The sequence below is a fragment of the Amphibalanus amphitrite genome, unplaced genomic scaffold (assembly GCF_019059575.1).
Source record: "Amphibalanus amphitrite isolate SeventyFive unplaced genomic scaffold, NRLGWU_Aamphi_draft 000076F_arrow, whole genome shotgun sequence".
NCBI classification, from domain to species: Eukaryota; Metazoa; Arthropoda; class Thecostraca; order Balanomorpha; family Balanidae; genus Amphibalanus; species Amphibalanus amphitrite.
The window spans coordinates 951995-969590 of NW_024881572.1; the positions used below are offsets into that span (position 1 = coordinate 951995).

Here is a 17596-nt window from a genome sequence, read left to right on the forward strand (position 1 = left end):
ACATGCAGGCTCTATGACTGCCGATTATGGTGATAAGACAACGCTAGCGGCGATCTAAGAAGTTCCACGATCTCTGCTGGTTTTATTTTAGGCATCGCATTCACCGATATCATTGAGCTTCATTCATACGCACATCAGAACGTAATCTGATCAGAGCACGAAATGCAACCCACCGATTTCACGAGGCTGGCATTGTACGCACAGCCCGATGAATTGTTCAACAAAGTGAACTGACCGCCTCACAACACGGATATCACTTGTGGTCTCTTGTACCTTGTAGAATACGAGCTGCTGAAGTCTCTTGCAAGAAAAACGTACAAAACACTGTGTTTCAAAATACTGACTCATTAAAACTTCTGTCCACCTCCACATTGTTGGCACAACGCACGTCGCACGTCCTACCGTGCATTCAAATGGGAGTGCGCAACGTTGCACCTCTTATCGAAACCTTTCTATCAATATGGACAGTCCCACCTATCAACATTAGGAACAATTGATGGTGTCAACTGGCCTTGCTGATCGGAGGGCCAGATCGTCTGGTAACCTCTCTGAGGTAGGCTGGGGGTGACTCAGACTGGATATCAGCGCGTAGGAGAGGACGTGGGGTCATCCGACTGGCCGGTGGCAGGTCAAGTGATGATCCTAGCAGCAGGTCCTCGGACTCAGCTGGCGGCTGACGTCATCTGACCGTGCCGGCAGGTCAGCTAACCGTTCCTCGCAGGAGGTCAATTACTGACTGTCCCGGTAGCACGTCCACTGGCTCCCGGCGGTTGAGGTTAGATGGTGATCCCAGCAGGGTCAGCTGACCGTCCCGGCGGCGGGGTCAGCTGACTGCGCCGGCGGCGGGATCGGGGAAGAGTCGCACCACCACGTCTGGGCTGGCCTCCATCACCGACTCACAGAAGACCGCCTCGCGGGCTGGGCCGCTACCTGCTGTCGGAACACAAGGGGAGGGGCGACGACCAGCTACAACAAGGCTGAGGGAAGATGCTTCTACATGGAATGACCGGTGGTTAAATGACAATTCAAAGGAGCAAACCACTAAGAGACCTGTCGGCTACAACCTGCAATATGTGCCAGGTGGCCGTGTCCACATATGTACTTGGCTAGTGGCCCGCCCGGTGACCTGTCCACTAACGGCGCGACCGTCCACTCACCAGCGGCCGCCGGCGGCGGACCGGCGAACTTTTTCAGCTCGCAGATGACCGGCCGTCGGATGGTCTCCGCCAGACAGACGGACGGGAGCAGTCCGGCGGCGGCCGGCACGCGCCCGGACTAAGGGAACCGACACACGGACCGGTCAGAATCCGCTGCCGGAGCAGTGGGGACATCCGCCCGGCACGACGAGCTGATAGATACGGGAATATTCCCATCAACATTCATACAATGTGATTCCAACATGAGCTAGACACAATAGGTCCAACATGGACGTTATTCGACTCGTCCCGCGTCCTGGGCCGTACCTTGGTGCGCGGCTGGAGGTAGAAGATCTCGCCTTGCTGTTCGGCCTCAGTCAGCAGCGCGCGCCACTGAGCGTCCGTGACGCCCAGCAGCTGACGGACGCTGTCGCCGATCAGCTGAGCCGTCACCGCCGCCGAGCCGTCATCCAGCACCGACCTGACGGGGGCGGAGGGACAAGGCAGTCATTAAACGCTGATCTAACCGGGAGAGGAGAGGGTACAGAGCCGTCATCCTGCACGGAAGTGACAATGGTGTCCCACCGTGTCCTCTCTCTCACACACACGCACCGTACTGGCCTCTCTCTCCACCTCCCTCCCACCGTACCGGCCCCTCATCCACCGTGCCGGCTCTAGTCCACTCATCGTGCCGCTCCCTAATCACCGTCCCCCACCACCCACCTACCTGGCCCTGGCGCTGTAGACGTGCCTCCCGCGCCCGTGGCAGCCGACGAAGCCGCAGCAGCCGGCGGTCAGCTGGCGGCCGCAGAGGGCACACTCGGCCGTCACGGACACCCGGCAGAGGTCGGCCAGCGTGACACAGCTCAGCCAGCGGGTGACCGACGGGTCCGAGAGCGCCGCCGAGAGGAAATGTACCGGCAGGTGCAGCCGCGGCCTGACGGACAGACAGGGGTCGAATGGAGGTCAAACAAGGGTCAGACCAGACAGAGATAAGACGGAGGTCAAAGAGAGAACAGACAGGTAGGAAATGGAGCGGTCAGAGCTCAGAGAGGTCCGTGGCGGGCTCACAAACGGGGGGGGGGCAGATGGGTCACAAGGCCAGGTAGCAGTCAGGGCAATGTCAGATGCCAGATACTGGTCAGCGATTATGGCCAGCTGGACAGGAGAGGCCAGGCGTGATCACCGACTTGCGGGCGGTTACACGGAGGGTTACAGTGAGGAACAGTACCGTTTGATGTGAAGCAACCATCGGACAAGTTCATTTTCACGCTCAAAACCTATCATAACGGAGCAATATGTTTGACGTCCTGAAAAATAAGACAATGGATCGCCTCTGAACAGTCACAGAGTGGAACGTCCGACACACCGTCCGCTACTCCTCCCAATCGTCACAGAGTGGAGCGCCCGACAAGACCTCCCCCGTTCCTCCCATTTATCGGCGTTAGACGCCCCCCTCCCCTGCACCCACCTCCTGGCGCCGGGGTGCTCGGGCGGCGCGCTCCAGCCGGTCAGCTCGAGCTCCGAGAGCGGCGTGGTGACCAGGTGGGCGCCGCCGCCGGCCCAGCGGACCGCGTGTGCCGTCAGAGCCGCGCCCGGCACCAGGCCGAGCAGCGAGACCCAGCGGGACGGCTCACACACGTACAGCGGCAACTCGTCCGGCGTCTCCGGGTCACTGAGCAGCAGCACCACGCGGTGGGTGTCTGCAGAGGGGAGATGTCACCGGGTCAGGTCACCAGTACACATCAGCAGCAGCGACACACGGTGGGTGACTGACTCACCACCAGACCTTAGGTAAGGTCAAATAACAATTACAACACGCAATGAGTGTACGGGCATTGGGGATAGCATGATCATTGATCAGGTCAAGCACGATTAAAATGCCCACCATTTCGTCCACAGGACAATACAACGACACAGTCGATTATTTGTAGCGATCGTGCCCCTCTCCCTGTACGTACCGAGGCTGATGGCCGCCTGGTGCGAGGCCTTGGCGTACCGGTCGCGGGCGTGGCGCCGCTCCCGTATGACGCCACGGACCGACAGCAGGTCGTCATCGGACCCGCCCGGGGCCAGCTGCGACACACTGCCGGCGTCACAGCGTCAGTACAGTACTGACAGTGTGAGACCTTCAGCACAGACACCCTGGCGCCGGCACAGCGCCAGTGCAGGGCAGCAGGGATATGTGGCGTTAGTGCAGGGCGCCATGACGTCAACACGGGGAGACCCCATGGAACATATTGATGCGACCACAGAGCTGGGCGTAAAATGACTTGAGCAACGTCCCCAAGAATATATTGAAACGGTGCCCACAGCCCAGCCGAGAAAGTCCTCGCCCCAGAGCTCACAGGACTCTGAGTAGTCGCTCACGTCCCCTTAACAGTCCCCACCTTTTCACCTGAGCACGCCCACGTCCCCCTGAGTACGCCCACTTCCCACCTTAGTACGTCGGAGGAGAGGACGGCGGCCACTGGCGAGGGCTCGGCGGTAAAGTGCAGGTCGTCCGGCGCCCGCAGCGTGGGGCACTCTGCCAGCCACGGCTGCAGCTGCCCGTTCAACAGTCTGTGGACAGAACCGGTCAGGTACGCGCGGCGTGGAAGAGGGCGGGAACGTACAGACTGCGCGACGGTTCTGGCGTACACAGAAAACGCTTAAGAAGACAGCGTATTCGGATGCAGTTACAAAATGGTGGTTACAAGTAAAATAATAGTTCATTATCATCAAAAGTAATGGGTCGGAATATGTCAAGTTGCCGTAACGCAGCGCCCCGTCCCGCCCGGGAATGAACGCTACCCACTCACTCCCGTCTCACCGCAGCGTTGCCCCACTCACTCTCTCCCTGTCCACAGACGGTCCTCAGAGTGCAGCAGGTAGGTGGTGCCCCGTGTGAGGCGGGCCGCACGCCCGGCCGCCGCTCCCGTCAGCCGCAGCACCACCGGACGGCGGCGCGCAGCCTCCTCCAGTAGTCCGTGCAGCAGCAGGAACGCTCCGCCATCACAACTGGCGGTCGGCCGGCGGGCAGAGCTGCGGTGGCACACCAGCAGACGGCCGGCCGGCGCGGGCGGCGGCGGCGGCGGCTGGCCGGCGGCGGCCGCACCGCTCCCCAGCGACACCAGCTGCCGCTCCTCACAGAGCAGGTATATCAGCGGCCGGTCGTGGCCCAGTCTCTCCACCACCAGCCGCGGCCCGCGGATCAGCACCAGACCGTCCGAGCGAGGCTGTCCGGCGGGTGGCGACTGTCCGGCGGGGTAAGTCTGTCCCTCCGCCGGCGGCACCAGCAGCAGCGGCAGGGAGCAGTCGGCGCCGGCCGTGGCCCGCAGTCCGCCGGCGCTGTCGCTGCTCAGCCACGCCACGGTCAGCCACTGTTGGTCACCGCCGACCCAGTGGTGCCAGCCGCGGCCGTCCGGCCGCTCCGGAGGAGTGGAGTCGAGCAGAGCGGCCGACACCAGCTCCGACAGAGCGGTCAGCTCGAACGGCGCCCCGAACTGGCGACAGGGGAGGGGGAGGGTGGGGGGAAGGGGTGGGGGGGGGGTGAGGTGCAGCTCGAACAGCGCGACGGCAGGAAGTTACGACTGAGGGAGAGGGGTAGCGCCGATCGAAGGGGCAGAGCGGAATACGGCATCGACAGTTAAGTGAGGTTGTGAAGGCTTTATGCTATGCCATCACCACCGATCGTCGCAGAGCGCAGTTGAAAATAGCTATCGGGAGACGCCAGACGGGAGGAAAATAAGACTGCGCTCGTCTCAGAACGACATTCGGAGCTCTGCTGGAAAACGAATGAATTGTCGAGCTGTACGAAGGAGAAGCGGAAACAGAAACAGAAAGCGAGTGGACCAGTCTACGGGAATCGGACATTCTGATTTACGTACATTTCGGAGACAATTTAACACGAAACAACCGCGGGGTAGCAACGTCATCAACACACAAACCCTGTTAGAGACAGAGTGCGCTACGAGGACATTCACTGCGAGGGCTTGCCAGCTCACCTTGTGTGATACGGCGCAGCGGTGCGGCCGGCAGAGAAACTCCTTGGTCAGCGATCGCTCGGCGGTGGGCAGCTGCTCCCTCTGCAGCAGCCGGTGCAGCACGCCCTTCGCGCCGTCCACGGGAACCCTGCGCAGCGCACAAAACGGCAGCGTGTCGGGACGGTATGGAAGGCATAAGTCGTCATGGCGCCTGAGCGAACGGGGGGGAAACCCAATCGGTGGCACCGATTGCACAGATACTTGACGACTTATGCTTATAAAAAGCATGAAACATCGATAAAAGCTACCTGGAATGACTAGTATTCTTATAACATACAGCACTGACCGGGCTCTTACGACACCAATACCCCCCTCCCCCCACCACCACCTAGCCGTCATTAGGTAGGGCAGATAGTTCCCCGTGACCTCATCCAGCCCTACCGGCGGCGGCACTGACCTTCCCTCGGCGGCGGCGGCGATGCGCTCGGCCGTGCGCCGGTACCACCAGACGGCCGTGGGCGGCAGGCAGAACCAGTGGAGGGTGTGCACAGCCGAGCGGCGGCAGATGGCCACCGGCTCCGGCTCTCTGCGGGGATGAAGGTCACAGTGGCGGTACGGCAGGGTCACGGTACGGCAGGGGTCACGGTACGGCAGGGGTCACGGTACGGCGGGTCACGGTACGGCAGGGGTCACGCAGCGGGTCAACGTACGGCGGGTCACGGTACAGAAGATGCAGGGGTCATTGTACAGCAGATGAAGGTACGGCAGGGGTCACGGTACGACGGGTTACGATACGGCAGGTCACGGCACGGAGAGAGTCACGGTACGGCAGGTCACGGTACGGCAGGTCACGGTACGGCAGGTCACGGTACGGCAGGTCACGGTACGGCAGGTCACGGTACGGCAGGTTACGGTACGACAGGTCACGATACGGCGGGTCACGATACGGCAGGTCACGGTCCATTGACCTACAATTGACAGTTGACCGCAACACAAGCCCGGTACTTAGCAGCTAGAATAAAACCAGCGACTAATTGCCTGCAATAGCACCACCGGCCCAATGAGCAGCCGAGCGGCCGGACGCGGCGTCTGTGACGGCCGAGTACCGACCTGTCCAGGACGCACACCAGGCTCCGTCCGCAGGCGTACAGTGCGCGCTCGGCGGCCTGCCAGTGGCCGTGGTGCACGACCACCTGGTCGCCGAGCCGCAGCTGGGGACAGCTGCAGACGGCCGCCAGGGCGGAGAGCACCAGCCGGCAGCTGCCGTCCAGCTCGTACAGCTGCAGAGACGGCTCGGCCGCCGTCACCGCCCCCTGGGCACACGGCGGGACGGCTGCACCGGTCAGCGGCGAGCACCGCGGGCGTACAGAGGTCAAATAACACAACGTTTTGGATGCATGTAATGTACGTTAGTCCGATGGTGACTCTTCCACATCAGCTGATTTCTAAAGGCGTTTCAAAATACCAAATACATTTACTTACTTTTGTATAAAAGTGCATGATATTGATGACTCACCTTGTATGAAATGAGGTTTGATGGTTCGTCATCGTTGTGGAACATTTCCACATCGTTCGTTGATTCCTCAATGATACTGGTTTGCGATCCAGCGATAAGAACAGCAACCTCATCTTGGGTTCCCTGCAAACACAGCTCTAGTGGCATCAATTAGCAATTCACAGGCACCTCTCAACAGGCAGAAGTAATGCTCCTCCCCCCCCCAAAAAAGCAAGCAAAAAATAAAATGAGCATGCTAAATATGATACAAAAGTCATTAACCAATGACCAACTATTTTTACTGAAAATATAACCCTTTACCTGATAGATCTTTGAATGTTTTAGGTTAGAGCAGGAGAAGACAGATCCAATCTTGATGCTTTTGTGCCAGACTAGCTGGGATGGCCTCTGGACGACCACAGGGAATGTTGCAGATGATGTAGATATTTTGAAAATAAACAACTGTCCATTCTTCAATCTGCAATGGTCACTTTCAGTTATACTCACAATAGGTGACTGTGTAATAACCACAAATAGGAATTGATGTGCCTCTGACCCCTTTCTTCACCAAGAACGAGACCATGCTGACAAAAGGACATCATGACATTGGTGGAAACTGCTCAATCTCAAAGCTATGACACTCGCTCGAAGTCAACAAAGCAGCTTCAGCATCTGCATCATGAACGACTGGAATGCCCTACCTGCTAACGTCGTATCTGAAAAAACTCTAGACATTCAAGGCACAACTTGACCATCACTGGACCCACCTAATGTACCCCGAAATACTCATAAGGGGTATCACTGTCACCCTACTTGAAATAAAAAAGTAAAAACAAAACAAATTGGTAAGGCAGATGCAACAATCCTGTTTGAGATTATGTGATCCATTTGCAATTTGAATTGGGCCAAGCCCAACACAACACTTCGACTTCAAGTTACGGCAAAAAAACAGGTGCGTAACATGGATGTCACCTACTTGTAAATATGACTCAAGCTTGAAATAACACCTCTAACGTCGACCCTCGATCCCATTTACGACCAATTCAATGAAAACATCCCAATTGCAATGAATCTAAATAAACGCAAATAAATGAAACTCGTATCTCGCGCGTACTCTAAAATGAATGGGATTACATGTGTTCAGTTACAAAATAATCGAAAGCGAACTTTGTTTTCCCATGCATCCTTTGCGAACATTTTGTGCTTGTGAGCATTCTCATCTTGCAGGCTTCGAACACAAGGAAATGAAGCAAGTGCGCTATTTTTGAGTGCAGACAAAGCTTGCTATTCCTGTTCAAAAGCAGCAAACTGACCACGCAGGCCCACTAGGATATTATTTTTGCGTTTTTCATTGGCTCCTTTTCTCGTCACCATGACAACAATGTTCAAACATTTTTGATAATCTATTATTTGAATGGCAAATGTACCCTTGGATTTCTCCCAGGGGTAACCGCTGCGCATTGTAATAAATACACGTCGGATTCGATTATAGGTTTTACCAAGGTATTACACGTAGTTAATTATTTTTTAGTTCTAGGTTCACTCCCTCTTTTCCTATTTTTTTTTTTTAATTTTGCTATCTGACTCCTAGAAGAACTGCATACTCTGACCAACTTCAACTCTGACTCCTTCTCTGCAGCCCTGCCAGGCCTGCAGAGTGATGGTTATTCAGTGACTCTGACTCAGTCAGTGACTCTGACTCAGACTCCAGGGCCCTGTTTGTCCGCTGTTTTTATATCAGCGTGCTGTCGGTTTTCCCCGTACAAGCATAGGTGGGCATCGTTCCCCAAAATTGTAACTTCGTTACTCGTTCCTCCGTTCCTTCAAAACGTGACTTCCGTTACTCGTTCCTCCGTTCCTCTGCATATAATGTAACGGAAGTTCTTTAGTCCGTTACTCCGTTACAGCAAAATAAAACACGTTAAAATGTTGTGTATTTCACACATTTTTGAGATTATTCTGACACATACTAAACCTACCGAGAAAGCGGAATGCCCACCAAATCTGCCAAGACAGCGGGCACTGATTGGACACTAAACCTTGGAACGTCTGGTGGTACTGATGCGCGCATCACTTGTCCCCGGCCAGATGCCCGTTGCCCTTCACGAACACTAGACGTTCCAGGTTGGCATCTGAGAGCATAGGCGGCGGAACGAGGGGGGGGGGGGCACCGGCGCACCGTGCCCCCTTTGATTTTGGCATTTTAACATTAGCCCTATGTGCGTTGCATGGAATGAATGGGACCAAAAGTCGGCAGTGCCCCTTCCCTTAATTGAAGATGTTCCGCTGCCACTTTCTGAGAGGGTAGCCCTTTTTGCACGTAGCACATCTTTTCCCATTGAGAACATGCGCTCTACTGAGGCGCTTGAAGGGACGCCCGTGTTGAACTTTGCGAACACATAGGTACTGCAACGCCGGCTCATTGCGGAAGGCCAGTACCTACACTGAGCCCTGAGGCCATCTTCCGTCTTCAAGTCAGGGCTGCTCAATAATCCACCATTCCGCTGCTGCATTAATGTCTGTGAGTTAGCTGAAAGATCAACCCGCTCGGATAACGAAAAGTAACGGAGGAACGAAGGAACGGACTAAACTGTAAAGTGTAACGGAGGAACGAACAACCAATGTAACGGAAGTTACTTGGTCCGTTACCCTTTTTAAAATGTAACGAGTCCGTTCCTCCGTTCCTAAAAATTGTAACGACGTTCCGGAACGGAGGAACGGAGGAACGGATCGTGCCCACCTATGCGTACAAGGAAGTTATTGCTGGCGCTTTTTGGTCCCTCATTGGTCTAACAAATAGACCACTTGAATTTGACCAATGAGGAGCCAAGAAGTAGCAGCATGCTCGCAGCGTGCTGATAAATAAATGGGGGGGGGGGGTGAACAGAGCTCAGGTCTGGCTTCCTAAATTTACTCAGACTGGCTCAGACTCCACAGCCCTGGATTGAACACTGCATATGGATATTTTTTAGATTAGGTATGTCCCCTCCAGCATCCAAGAGCTCCTTTCTGGATAGGCCAGGCTGTTTGAATCACTGCATGTTTTCAGCTGGAAAATATAACAATAAGGTTTTTCCTTTCTCATTTGCTTTTTTAGAAACTTAGCTCAAATATCTGAATAGATGAATTGACAGAGCTTGAGCCCACACTAAGCATCACTAGCCTAGGACCCAGTCTGATCCTGCAATTCTGGGTAGGCAACCGGAAAATGAGGAGAATTAAAATGCCGGTATCAGTAACCCTGGCGTCACCGGTAATGTTTTCGTTCAAGGCACCGTGCCAGGCCGAAGCATGCTGTGACGTCACTGGAAGAGAAGATACCGTACCACTCTATCAGTATCGACTGAGACTCAGATAGACTCAGAACGACTCAGGCAGACTCAAACCGTTTCAGGCAGACTCTAGCTCACTCGACCGACTCAAATCGATTCCGATCGACTCAGATCGACTCAAACTAACTCAGACCGACTCAAATCGATTCCGATCGACTCAATTCGATTCCGATCGACTCAGAGTCTCAGACAGACTCAGAACGACTCAGAGAGACTCAGGCAGACTCAAACCGACTCAGGCAGACTCAGCCCGATTCAGATCGACTCAGACTGACTTAGACCGTCTCAATCGACTCAAATCGATTCCGATCGACTCGGACAGACTCAGAACGACTCAAACCGACTCAGGCAGACTCAAACTGACTCGACCGACTCAAACCGATTCAGATCGACTCAGACCGACTCAGATAGACTCAGAACGACTCAAACTGACTGAGATCGACTCAACCGACTCAAATCGATTCCGATCGACTCCGAAAGACTCGGAACGACTCAAACAGACTCAGGCAGACTCAAACTGACTCGACCGACTCAAACCGATTCAGATCGACTCAGACTGACTCAGCTAGACTCAGAACGACTCAAACTGACTCAGACCGAATCAACCGACTCAAATCGATTCCGATCGACTAAGACAGACTCAGGCAGACTCAAGCCGACTCAACTGACTGAAACCGATTTAGACCGACTCAGACAGACCCATCGGTTTGACCTGGATCGGCTTGAGTCGATCGAGTCAGTTTGAGTGTGCCTGAGTCGGTTTGAGTCTGTCTGAGGCTGTCTGAGTCGTTCTGAGTTTGTCTGAGTCGATCGGAATCGATTTGAGTCGGTTGAGTCGGTCTGAGTCAGTTTGAGTCGCTCTGAGTCGGTCTGAATCGTTCTGAGTCTGCCTAAGTCGTTCTGAGTTTTTCTGAGTCGATCGGAATCAATTTGTGTCGGTTGAGTCGGTCTGAGTCAGTTTGAGTCGTTCTGAGTCTATCTGAGTCGGTCTGAGTCTGCCTGAGCCGGTTTGAGTCTGCCTGAGTCTGTCTGAGTCATTCTTAATCTGTCTGAGTCGATCGGAATTGATTTGAGTCGGTTGAGTTGGTCTGAGTCAGTTTGAGTCATTCTGAGTCTATCTGAGTCGGTCTAAGTCTGACTGAGTCGGTTTGAGTCTACCTGAGTGTCTGAGTCGTTAAGTCTGTCTGAGTCGATCGGAACAATTTGAGTTGGTTGAGTCGTTCTGGGTCAGTTTGAGTCGTTCTGAGTCTATCTGAGTCGGTCGGAGTCGATCCGAATCGGTCTGAGTCTGTCTGAGTCGATCGGAATCGATTTGAGTCGGTTGAGTCAGTCTGAGTTAGTTTGAGTCAGTCTGAGTCGATCTGAATCAGTTTGAGTCGGTCGAGTCAGTTTGAGTCTGCCTGAGTCAGTTTGAGTCTGCCTGAGTCGGTTTGAGTCTGCCTGAGTCGTTCTTTACGTAATATTCTCTTACCCAGTGGCGTCACAGCATGCTTTGGCCTGGCAGGGTGGCCCCTTAACCTTGAACGAAAACGCTACCGGTGACGCCAGGGTTACCGATACCAAAATGCCAAAGTTAAGTGCACTGTTCGAAGTTAGACACTCCATCCCTCTTCACTGACTTCAACTGGCTGCTGCTGGCTGCTGCACTGACTAACTGCAGATCCTCCCTTTCACTAGGAGTTTCATACATGTAGGGCTGGAGTGACTCTAAAATGAGCTTTCACTACTGGGAAAGCTCATGTTAAATTACATGTCACTAAGCTTAACCTGCTGAGCTATCTATGTGGCATTTAAATCTTTGATATGCTTCTCTCTCTCTCTCTCTCTCTCTCTCTCTCTCTCTCTCTCTCTCTCTCTCTCTCTCTCTCTCTCTCTCTCTCTCTCTCTCTCTCTCTCTCTCTCTCTCTCTCTCTGTCTCTGTCTCTGTCTCTGTCTCTGTCTCTGTCTCTGTCTCTGTCTCTGTCTCTGTCTCTGTCTCTGTCTCTGTCTCTGTCTCTGTCTCTGTCTCTGTCTCTGTCTCTGTCTCTGTCTCTGTCTCTGTCTCTGTCTCTGTCTCTGTCTCTCTCTCTCTCTCTCTCTCTCTCTCTCTCTCTCTCTCTCTCTCTCTCTCTCTCTCTCTCTCTCTCTCTCTGTCTCTGTCTCTCTCTCTCTCTCTCTCTCACGCTCACGCTCACGCTCACGCTCACGCTCACGCTCACGCTCACGCTCACGCTCACGCTCACGCTCACGCTCACGCTCACGCTCACGCTCACGCTCACGCTCACGCTCACTCTCACGCTCACTCTCACTCTCACCCTCTCACCCACCCTCTCTCTCTCTCTCTCTCTCTCTCTCTCTCTCTCTCTCTCTCTCTCTCTCTCTCTCTCTCTCTCTCTCTCTCTCTCTCTCTCTCTCTCTCTCTCTCTCTCTCTCTCTCTCTCTCTCTCTCTCTCTCTCTCTCTCTCTCTCTCTCTCTCTCTCTCTCTCTCTCTCTCTCTCTCTCTCTCTCTCTCTCTCTCTCTCTCTCTCTCTCTCTCTCTCTCTCTCTCTCTCTCTCTCTCTCTCTCTCTCTCTCTCTCTCTCTCTCTCTCTCTCTCTCTCTCTCTCTCCTCTCTCTCTCTCTCTCTCTCTCTCTCTCTCTCTCTCTCTCTCTCTCTCTCTCTCTCTCTCTCTCTCTCTCTCTCTCTCTCTCTCTCTCTCTCTCTCTCTCTCTCTCTCTCTCTCTCTCTCTCTCTCTCTCTCTCTCTCTCTCTCTCTCTCTCTCTCTCTCTCTCTCTCTCTCTCTCTCTCTCTCTCTCTCTCTCTCTCTCTCTCTCTCTCTCTCTCTCTCTCTCTCTCTCTCTCTCTCTCTCTCTCTCTCTCTCTCTCTCTCTCTCTCTCTCTCTCTCTCTCTCTCTCTCTCTCTCTCTCTCTCTCTCTCTCTCTCTCTCTCTCTCTCTCTCTCTCTCTCTCTCTCTCTCTCTCTCTCTCTCTCTCTCTCTCTCTCTCTCTCTCTCTCTCTCTCTCTCTCTCTCTCTCTCTCTCTCTCTCTCTCTCTCTCTCTCTCTCTCTCTCTCTCCTTATCTATTCTCACTCTCTTGTCAAGAAGCAAGCAAAACTAAGATAATTATGCCATTACTGAACTGAACCTGTCCCTTCCCTTGCTTTTCAAATTAAGATAACTGTGGAATAATGCCCAGGCTGGCTGTGTCTGGTCAGGATAATAAATTATATACAAATATAATCATTTCAGTGTTCTTGTCACTTTGTGGTGCATTTACTCAGCTGACCATGATCAATATGTGTTGATTACAGCCTGGTGAGACTGCCCAGCTGTCTGCCATGGGCGGGGACACCCCTGTGGACCGCTCGTACATAGTGGCCAAGTACCTGGCGCCGACGATCCACGTGTCGCTGATCGGCTCTCTGACGGCCGTCACGGTGCTGCTGCGCCTGCTGGACGGCGAGTCGGTGTGGTTCTGCTTCCTGTTCCCGGCGCTGATCGCTGCCAACTGGGCCCAGTTCATGCGCCACCCGAGCTTCGTGCAGCTGTCGGACCGGCCCGAGAACGACGTCAGTCGGTACCCGCAGCGCGCGCCGGCCGAGTGCGCCACCATCCGACCCACGGCCGCCGACGTGCACGAGCGGCTCATGGACCCGGCGCCGCGCTACCAGATCGCCGACGGCGTCCACTTTTGCCGCCGGTGCGCGTTCCACGTGCCGGCGTGCTCGCACCACTGTCCGCTGTGCCGCCACTGCATCCGGCTGCGCGACCACCACTGCTTCTTCCTGGGCGCCTGCGTGGGCCGCGACAACATGGTCTACTTCGTGTCGTTCTGCCTGCACGCGTGTCTGGGCTGCGCGGTGGCCGCCTGGACGCTGGGCGGCCACCTGCACGCGGCGCACCTTCCGCTGAACACGGTGCACGGGGCGGTGAACTTCCTGCCGCCGGCGGCGGTGGCCAGCTGGGTGCTGGGCACGGTCAGCGGCCTGGCGGTCGGCTACCTGGTGCTGCTCTACCTGGCCGTCACCACCTGCCTGGGCACCGGATTCATGTTCGGCTACCACATGGCGCTGCTGGCGTCCGGCCAGGTGGCGCACATGTGGTCGGTGACGCCGCGCCTGGAGGTGTCGCCGCGCGCCGGACAGCACTGCCGGCGCGTGTTCGGCCGCCACGGCCTGCTGCAGCTGCTGCTGCCGCTCGACCGGCGACCCTACCCGAGCCTCGACCGCGACGACTTCGGCCTGGAGGAGATCAAGGTGCTCTGAGTAGTCGGACTCGGGAGGATCGGTGTCACCGGGAGCGGAGGCCAGCACCAGGTCAGGGTATGGGCATTACGGGACGGGTCGCCTATTACAAACCCAAGAGCGGTATATACCCGTGCTGATGCATAACACATTTTCTGCTGCATCTTCAGCCTATGTTATGCTCAAAAGTAGTATTATCTTATCCCTCTCGCATCTCATTCGTGTCTAATGGGCAGGTTATAAAAAGTGCCTACCAAATATCTATAGATCAGCGCACGGTCGATTTTAGATACGCGTTTGCTGGAAGCGGAGGAGAGTAAATGCCGGATTATATGTCTTATTCCTAGATGCGACGGCCTGTATAGCGACCATAAAAGTGTACGAGGTCGATTCCTGTCGGGGAAGAGTCACGCGATAGACTCAGGGGGCAGCGATCGCTTGGACTGCCGCCAGGCTCTAAGGGCTGCTAAATGCTCGCCGTCATACGGCAATGAATAGCATAACGACCGTCTGCGCTCAAATTGGGGCTTACCTATCCGCTAAATTGTCTTTTTTGTGACTGTCATCCGCCATTCACCCTAGATTGATTTTGCTTCGATGTAGAAAGGCATCATTCACTTTTTTACTGTCAATTCCAATAATTAGTTACATCTTTAGTACTTGGGTAGGATTTATTTCGCAGCGTAACAGCATAGCATAACAGATGCATTTTGCATCGTCATGTTGGTATGACGTCATTCAAGCTGTCTTTTTCACGCAAAACGAAAATTCATGTAGCTCAAGTTTATGGTTTGTCGTAAACATTCTGGTGACACGCCGTTGTGTAGCGTGATAACGGGGACCGGCGCGGCTAGTTTTAGTTCTTAGACCTTGAGGTTTGATCGCTTGATATGCTCTTCGGATGTAGATTTAGCGCAGTTCTACAGCATAGTACTAGTTAAGGGTGGAGCTGTTGTTATCGTTTTGTATGGAGTGCATTGTTTGATTTATCGCAGAGCTAAAGACCGACAATCCCATTCTACCTATTGCTAATTCACTTCTTTTTAGTCATTCCAGCCCATGCTGTCTTTCCTGTTTTGTCTTGCTTGTCTATTGCTACCTGCTAAACATTTTGTTTATGCTTTGGGCTCTATTTTTATGAACTACTAGGTGCCGAGCATTACGCGCAGCGTAATAAGTCAAGTTTCAATAAAGTTTCAATAAAATCGGCCCAGTAGCGGCCGAGTTATGGCCAGAATAAATGTTGCGTCTCCTCTTGGCCGGCGGTGCTCTGTTCCGGTATTCATTGCCAAAGGTCAGTGACCTTCCGGCTCTGATTTGGCTCAGTTTTGAAAGCGAAGAAACTGAGCCTAAGGCACGTGCCGTCTGCTCGGCGCCGGCCGCGGCCCAAAATGCGGCAAAGATGCGCCCGCCACGTGCAAACCGACGAGCGCACCCCCACCAAAATTTAATACGACAAATGGTTGCACGCGCCCGACCCGGCGCCAAAGTTTCAACCCCCTAGCCCGCACCGTTTCGGAGCAATAGCCCGCCAAGCGTGACTGACGCGTTACATACATACATACGTACAGACATTTTGATTTTTATATATGTAACTAGAGGGACAGCATTACGCGCAGCGTAATAAATCAATTTTCATCAAAATCGGCCCAGTAGCGGCCGAGTTATGGCCAGAATAAATTTGGCGTCTCCTCTTGGCCGGCGGTGCCCTTTTCCGGTATTCATTGCCAAAGGTCAGTGACCTTCCGGCTTTAATTTCACTCAGTTTTGCAGCGAAGAAACTGAGCCTACGGCACGTGCCGTCTGCTCGGCGCCGGCCGCGGCCCAAAATGCGGCAAAGATGCGCCCGCCACGTGCACACCGCTGCACGCACCCCCTCGAAAAGTTGATACGACAAACAGATGCACGCGTCCGACTCGGCGCCAAAATTTCACCCCCGCAGCCCGCACCGTTCCACAGCAATAGCCCGCCAAGCGTGACGGACGCGTTACATACATACGTACAGACATTTTGATTTTTATATATGTAAATAGTTACAAATGTTAGGTAGTAATATGAGGAACGTTCTTTGTTAATCATAGATAACACGTTGGCACAACAGTCAAATGTCGCGATACCTAATACTCTTAGTACTTATTGGTACACTTTTAACTTGCCTCATGAACCTATCGGTCAATTTCCTGTTATTGCTCGGATTTTGACCTAATCATTTTTTACATTCTTTTAAGCTTTTTAAATTTTTTATTAAGTATACCAATATGTCTTTTGATGCTTGCTCTTCATCTTGCTTCATTTTGTATTTTCTTTTATATTTTGTGTTATTTTCTACTGTAATCCTATAGGATTACAGTATAATCACCATAGATGGTGCTTGTGTTGCATTATTAATTAAAAATGTGTGAAATCCAAACGGCTCAAGCGATCTGCTGATTCAGTTACGAGCTTAATTCGAGGGGCTATTCTCATCCGGGACATGCCGGATGCGCGTAACATGCATAGTCACCGCTTGCTAGTCTTCGTTTAGTATCGTCCATGCCATGTTTAGTTAGGTACGCCGCTAGCTTATTTTTTTATACCATCTCACAGTGGCCTGGCCAGCTCGCTCAGTATCGCGGTTAATGTGACCTGTAGGGACGGGTTAATGGCTACGTCCATGTATTTTCATTGTTGCCTTTGTGATGTGTTTGTAGTCCATTTGTAGTCACACGGCAATAATTTCAACGTTAGCCATGTTGCTCTTATTCATTTACATTTTGTACCGCTCATTGCATTTTTTTTCTTTTTGCTAACATGCTAAATCCTCATTTCCGAAACATCGACTCTGACAACGATATATGCATGTATGTAGCTAGACAGGCGCGTTACTGTAATCCAGTTACTGGCTATGTCACATGCGTTCAATGCTGATGTGTCCTTCCTTTTACTCATAGGATTCTTTGTCGATAGTTGCTAGCATCAATGCTCCTGTCTTTTCTGCTCGTGTTATAGCACAATCAATTATTCCGGGACATGAAATGCGTGCGTTTGTGCGTGCTGCCAACATGAGCTGTATCAGTCTTATGATGTTCTGTCTGGCTCAGAATGCTCCGTCCATGACGTGATAAAGCTTGACGTGCAGTGATTTGATGTGATAACTATAATCTGTGAGCATTCTGTCGTGCCGTATATCGGCCTCGCCAGTCTATCCGGGCTGCTGTGGTGTTCTACACCACAGATTACTACACCACAGATGTAGATTACAACGATGCTCTTCGCTACTTATCTCCTATCGTTATTGTGCTTTGCCTTTCATCTCGACTTCGCACTAACTGAATTTTACGCATCGTTTGTGCAATGTGCAATGTGAATTGTGTGTCCTATCGTTGCTGTATGTATTTGTGTGACATCAAGTCCAATAAATCAATCATAACATTCCACTTAGTTCTTTGATTATAAGTTTTGATAAATATCCATTGGCAGTTG

At 53.1% G+C, this 17596-nt stretch overlaps 2 protein-coding genes across 5 annotated transcripts; one reads left to right on the top strand and one right to left on the bottom strand.

The window, feature by feature from the left end:
- Positions 1-62: 62 nt before the first annotated feature.
- LOC122379406 lies at positions 63-7720 on the bottom strand. Of its 4 annotated transcripts, none has more exons than XM_043361615.1 (14): positions 7573-7720; positions 6918-7074; positions 6618-6754; positions 6212-6414; positions 5559-5687; positions 5123-5249; positions 3969-4621; positions 3576-3698; positions 3098-3222; positions 2608-2839; positions 1864-2073; positions 1464-1617; positions 1158-1275; positions 63-930 (listed from the first exon to the last, which is right to left on the bottom strand). In XM_043361615.1, exons 3-14 carry the CDS (start codon positions 6660-6662, stop codon positions 824-826), a joined length of 2226 nt encoding a protein of 741 aa, XP_043217550.1. In that variant the 5' UTR covers positions 6663-6754; positions 6918-7074; positions 7573-7720; the 3' UTR covers positions 63-823. The 4 variants fall into 4 exon arrangements, with proteins under 4 accessions (XP_043217550.1, XP_043217548.1, XP_043217547.1 ...); XM_043361613.1 differs by having other exon boundaries at positions 6618-6740; positions 7573-7719; XM_043361612.1 differs by having other exon boundaries at positions 63-933; positions 6618-6740; positions 7573-7719.
- Positions 7721-8045: 325 nt separating this feature from the next.
- On the top strand, positions 8046-17550 carry LOC122379403 (palmitoyltransferase ZDHHC22-like). Its single transcript, XM_043361604.1, has 2 exons — positions 8046-8099; positions 13202-17550. The coding sequence occupies exon 2, from the start codon at positions 13229-13231 to the stop codon at positions 14153-14155; it is 927 nt and encodes a 308-aa protein (XP_043217539.1). The 5' UTR covers positions 8046-8099; positions 13202-13228; the 3' UTR covers positions 14156-17550.
- The last annotated feature ends 46 nt before the right edge of the window (positions 17551-17596 follow it).

What these genes read in the sequence shown, in the direction of transcription:
- LOC122379406 (XM_043361612.1), bottom strand. Translation starts at nt 7,628, where the DNA reads ATGGGATCGAGGGTCGACGTTAGAGGTGTTATTTCAAGCTTGAGTCAT. An exon ending in GCTGCGCCGTATCACACAAG is followed by an intron (nt 4,622 to 5,122) that starts GTGAGCTGGCAA and finishes CCCTGTCGCCAG; the next exon opens with TTCGGGGCGCCGTTCGAGCT. An exon ending in GTCTACAGCGCCAGGGCCAG is followed by an intron (nt 1,618 to 1,863) that starts GTAGGTGGGTGG and finishes CGCCCCCGTCAG; the next exon opens with GTCGGTGCTGGATGACGGCT.
- LOC122379403 (XM_043361604.1), top strand. Translation starts at nt 13,229, where the DNA reads ATGGGCGGGGACACCCCTGTGGACCGCTCGTACATAGTGGCCAAGTAC.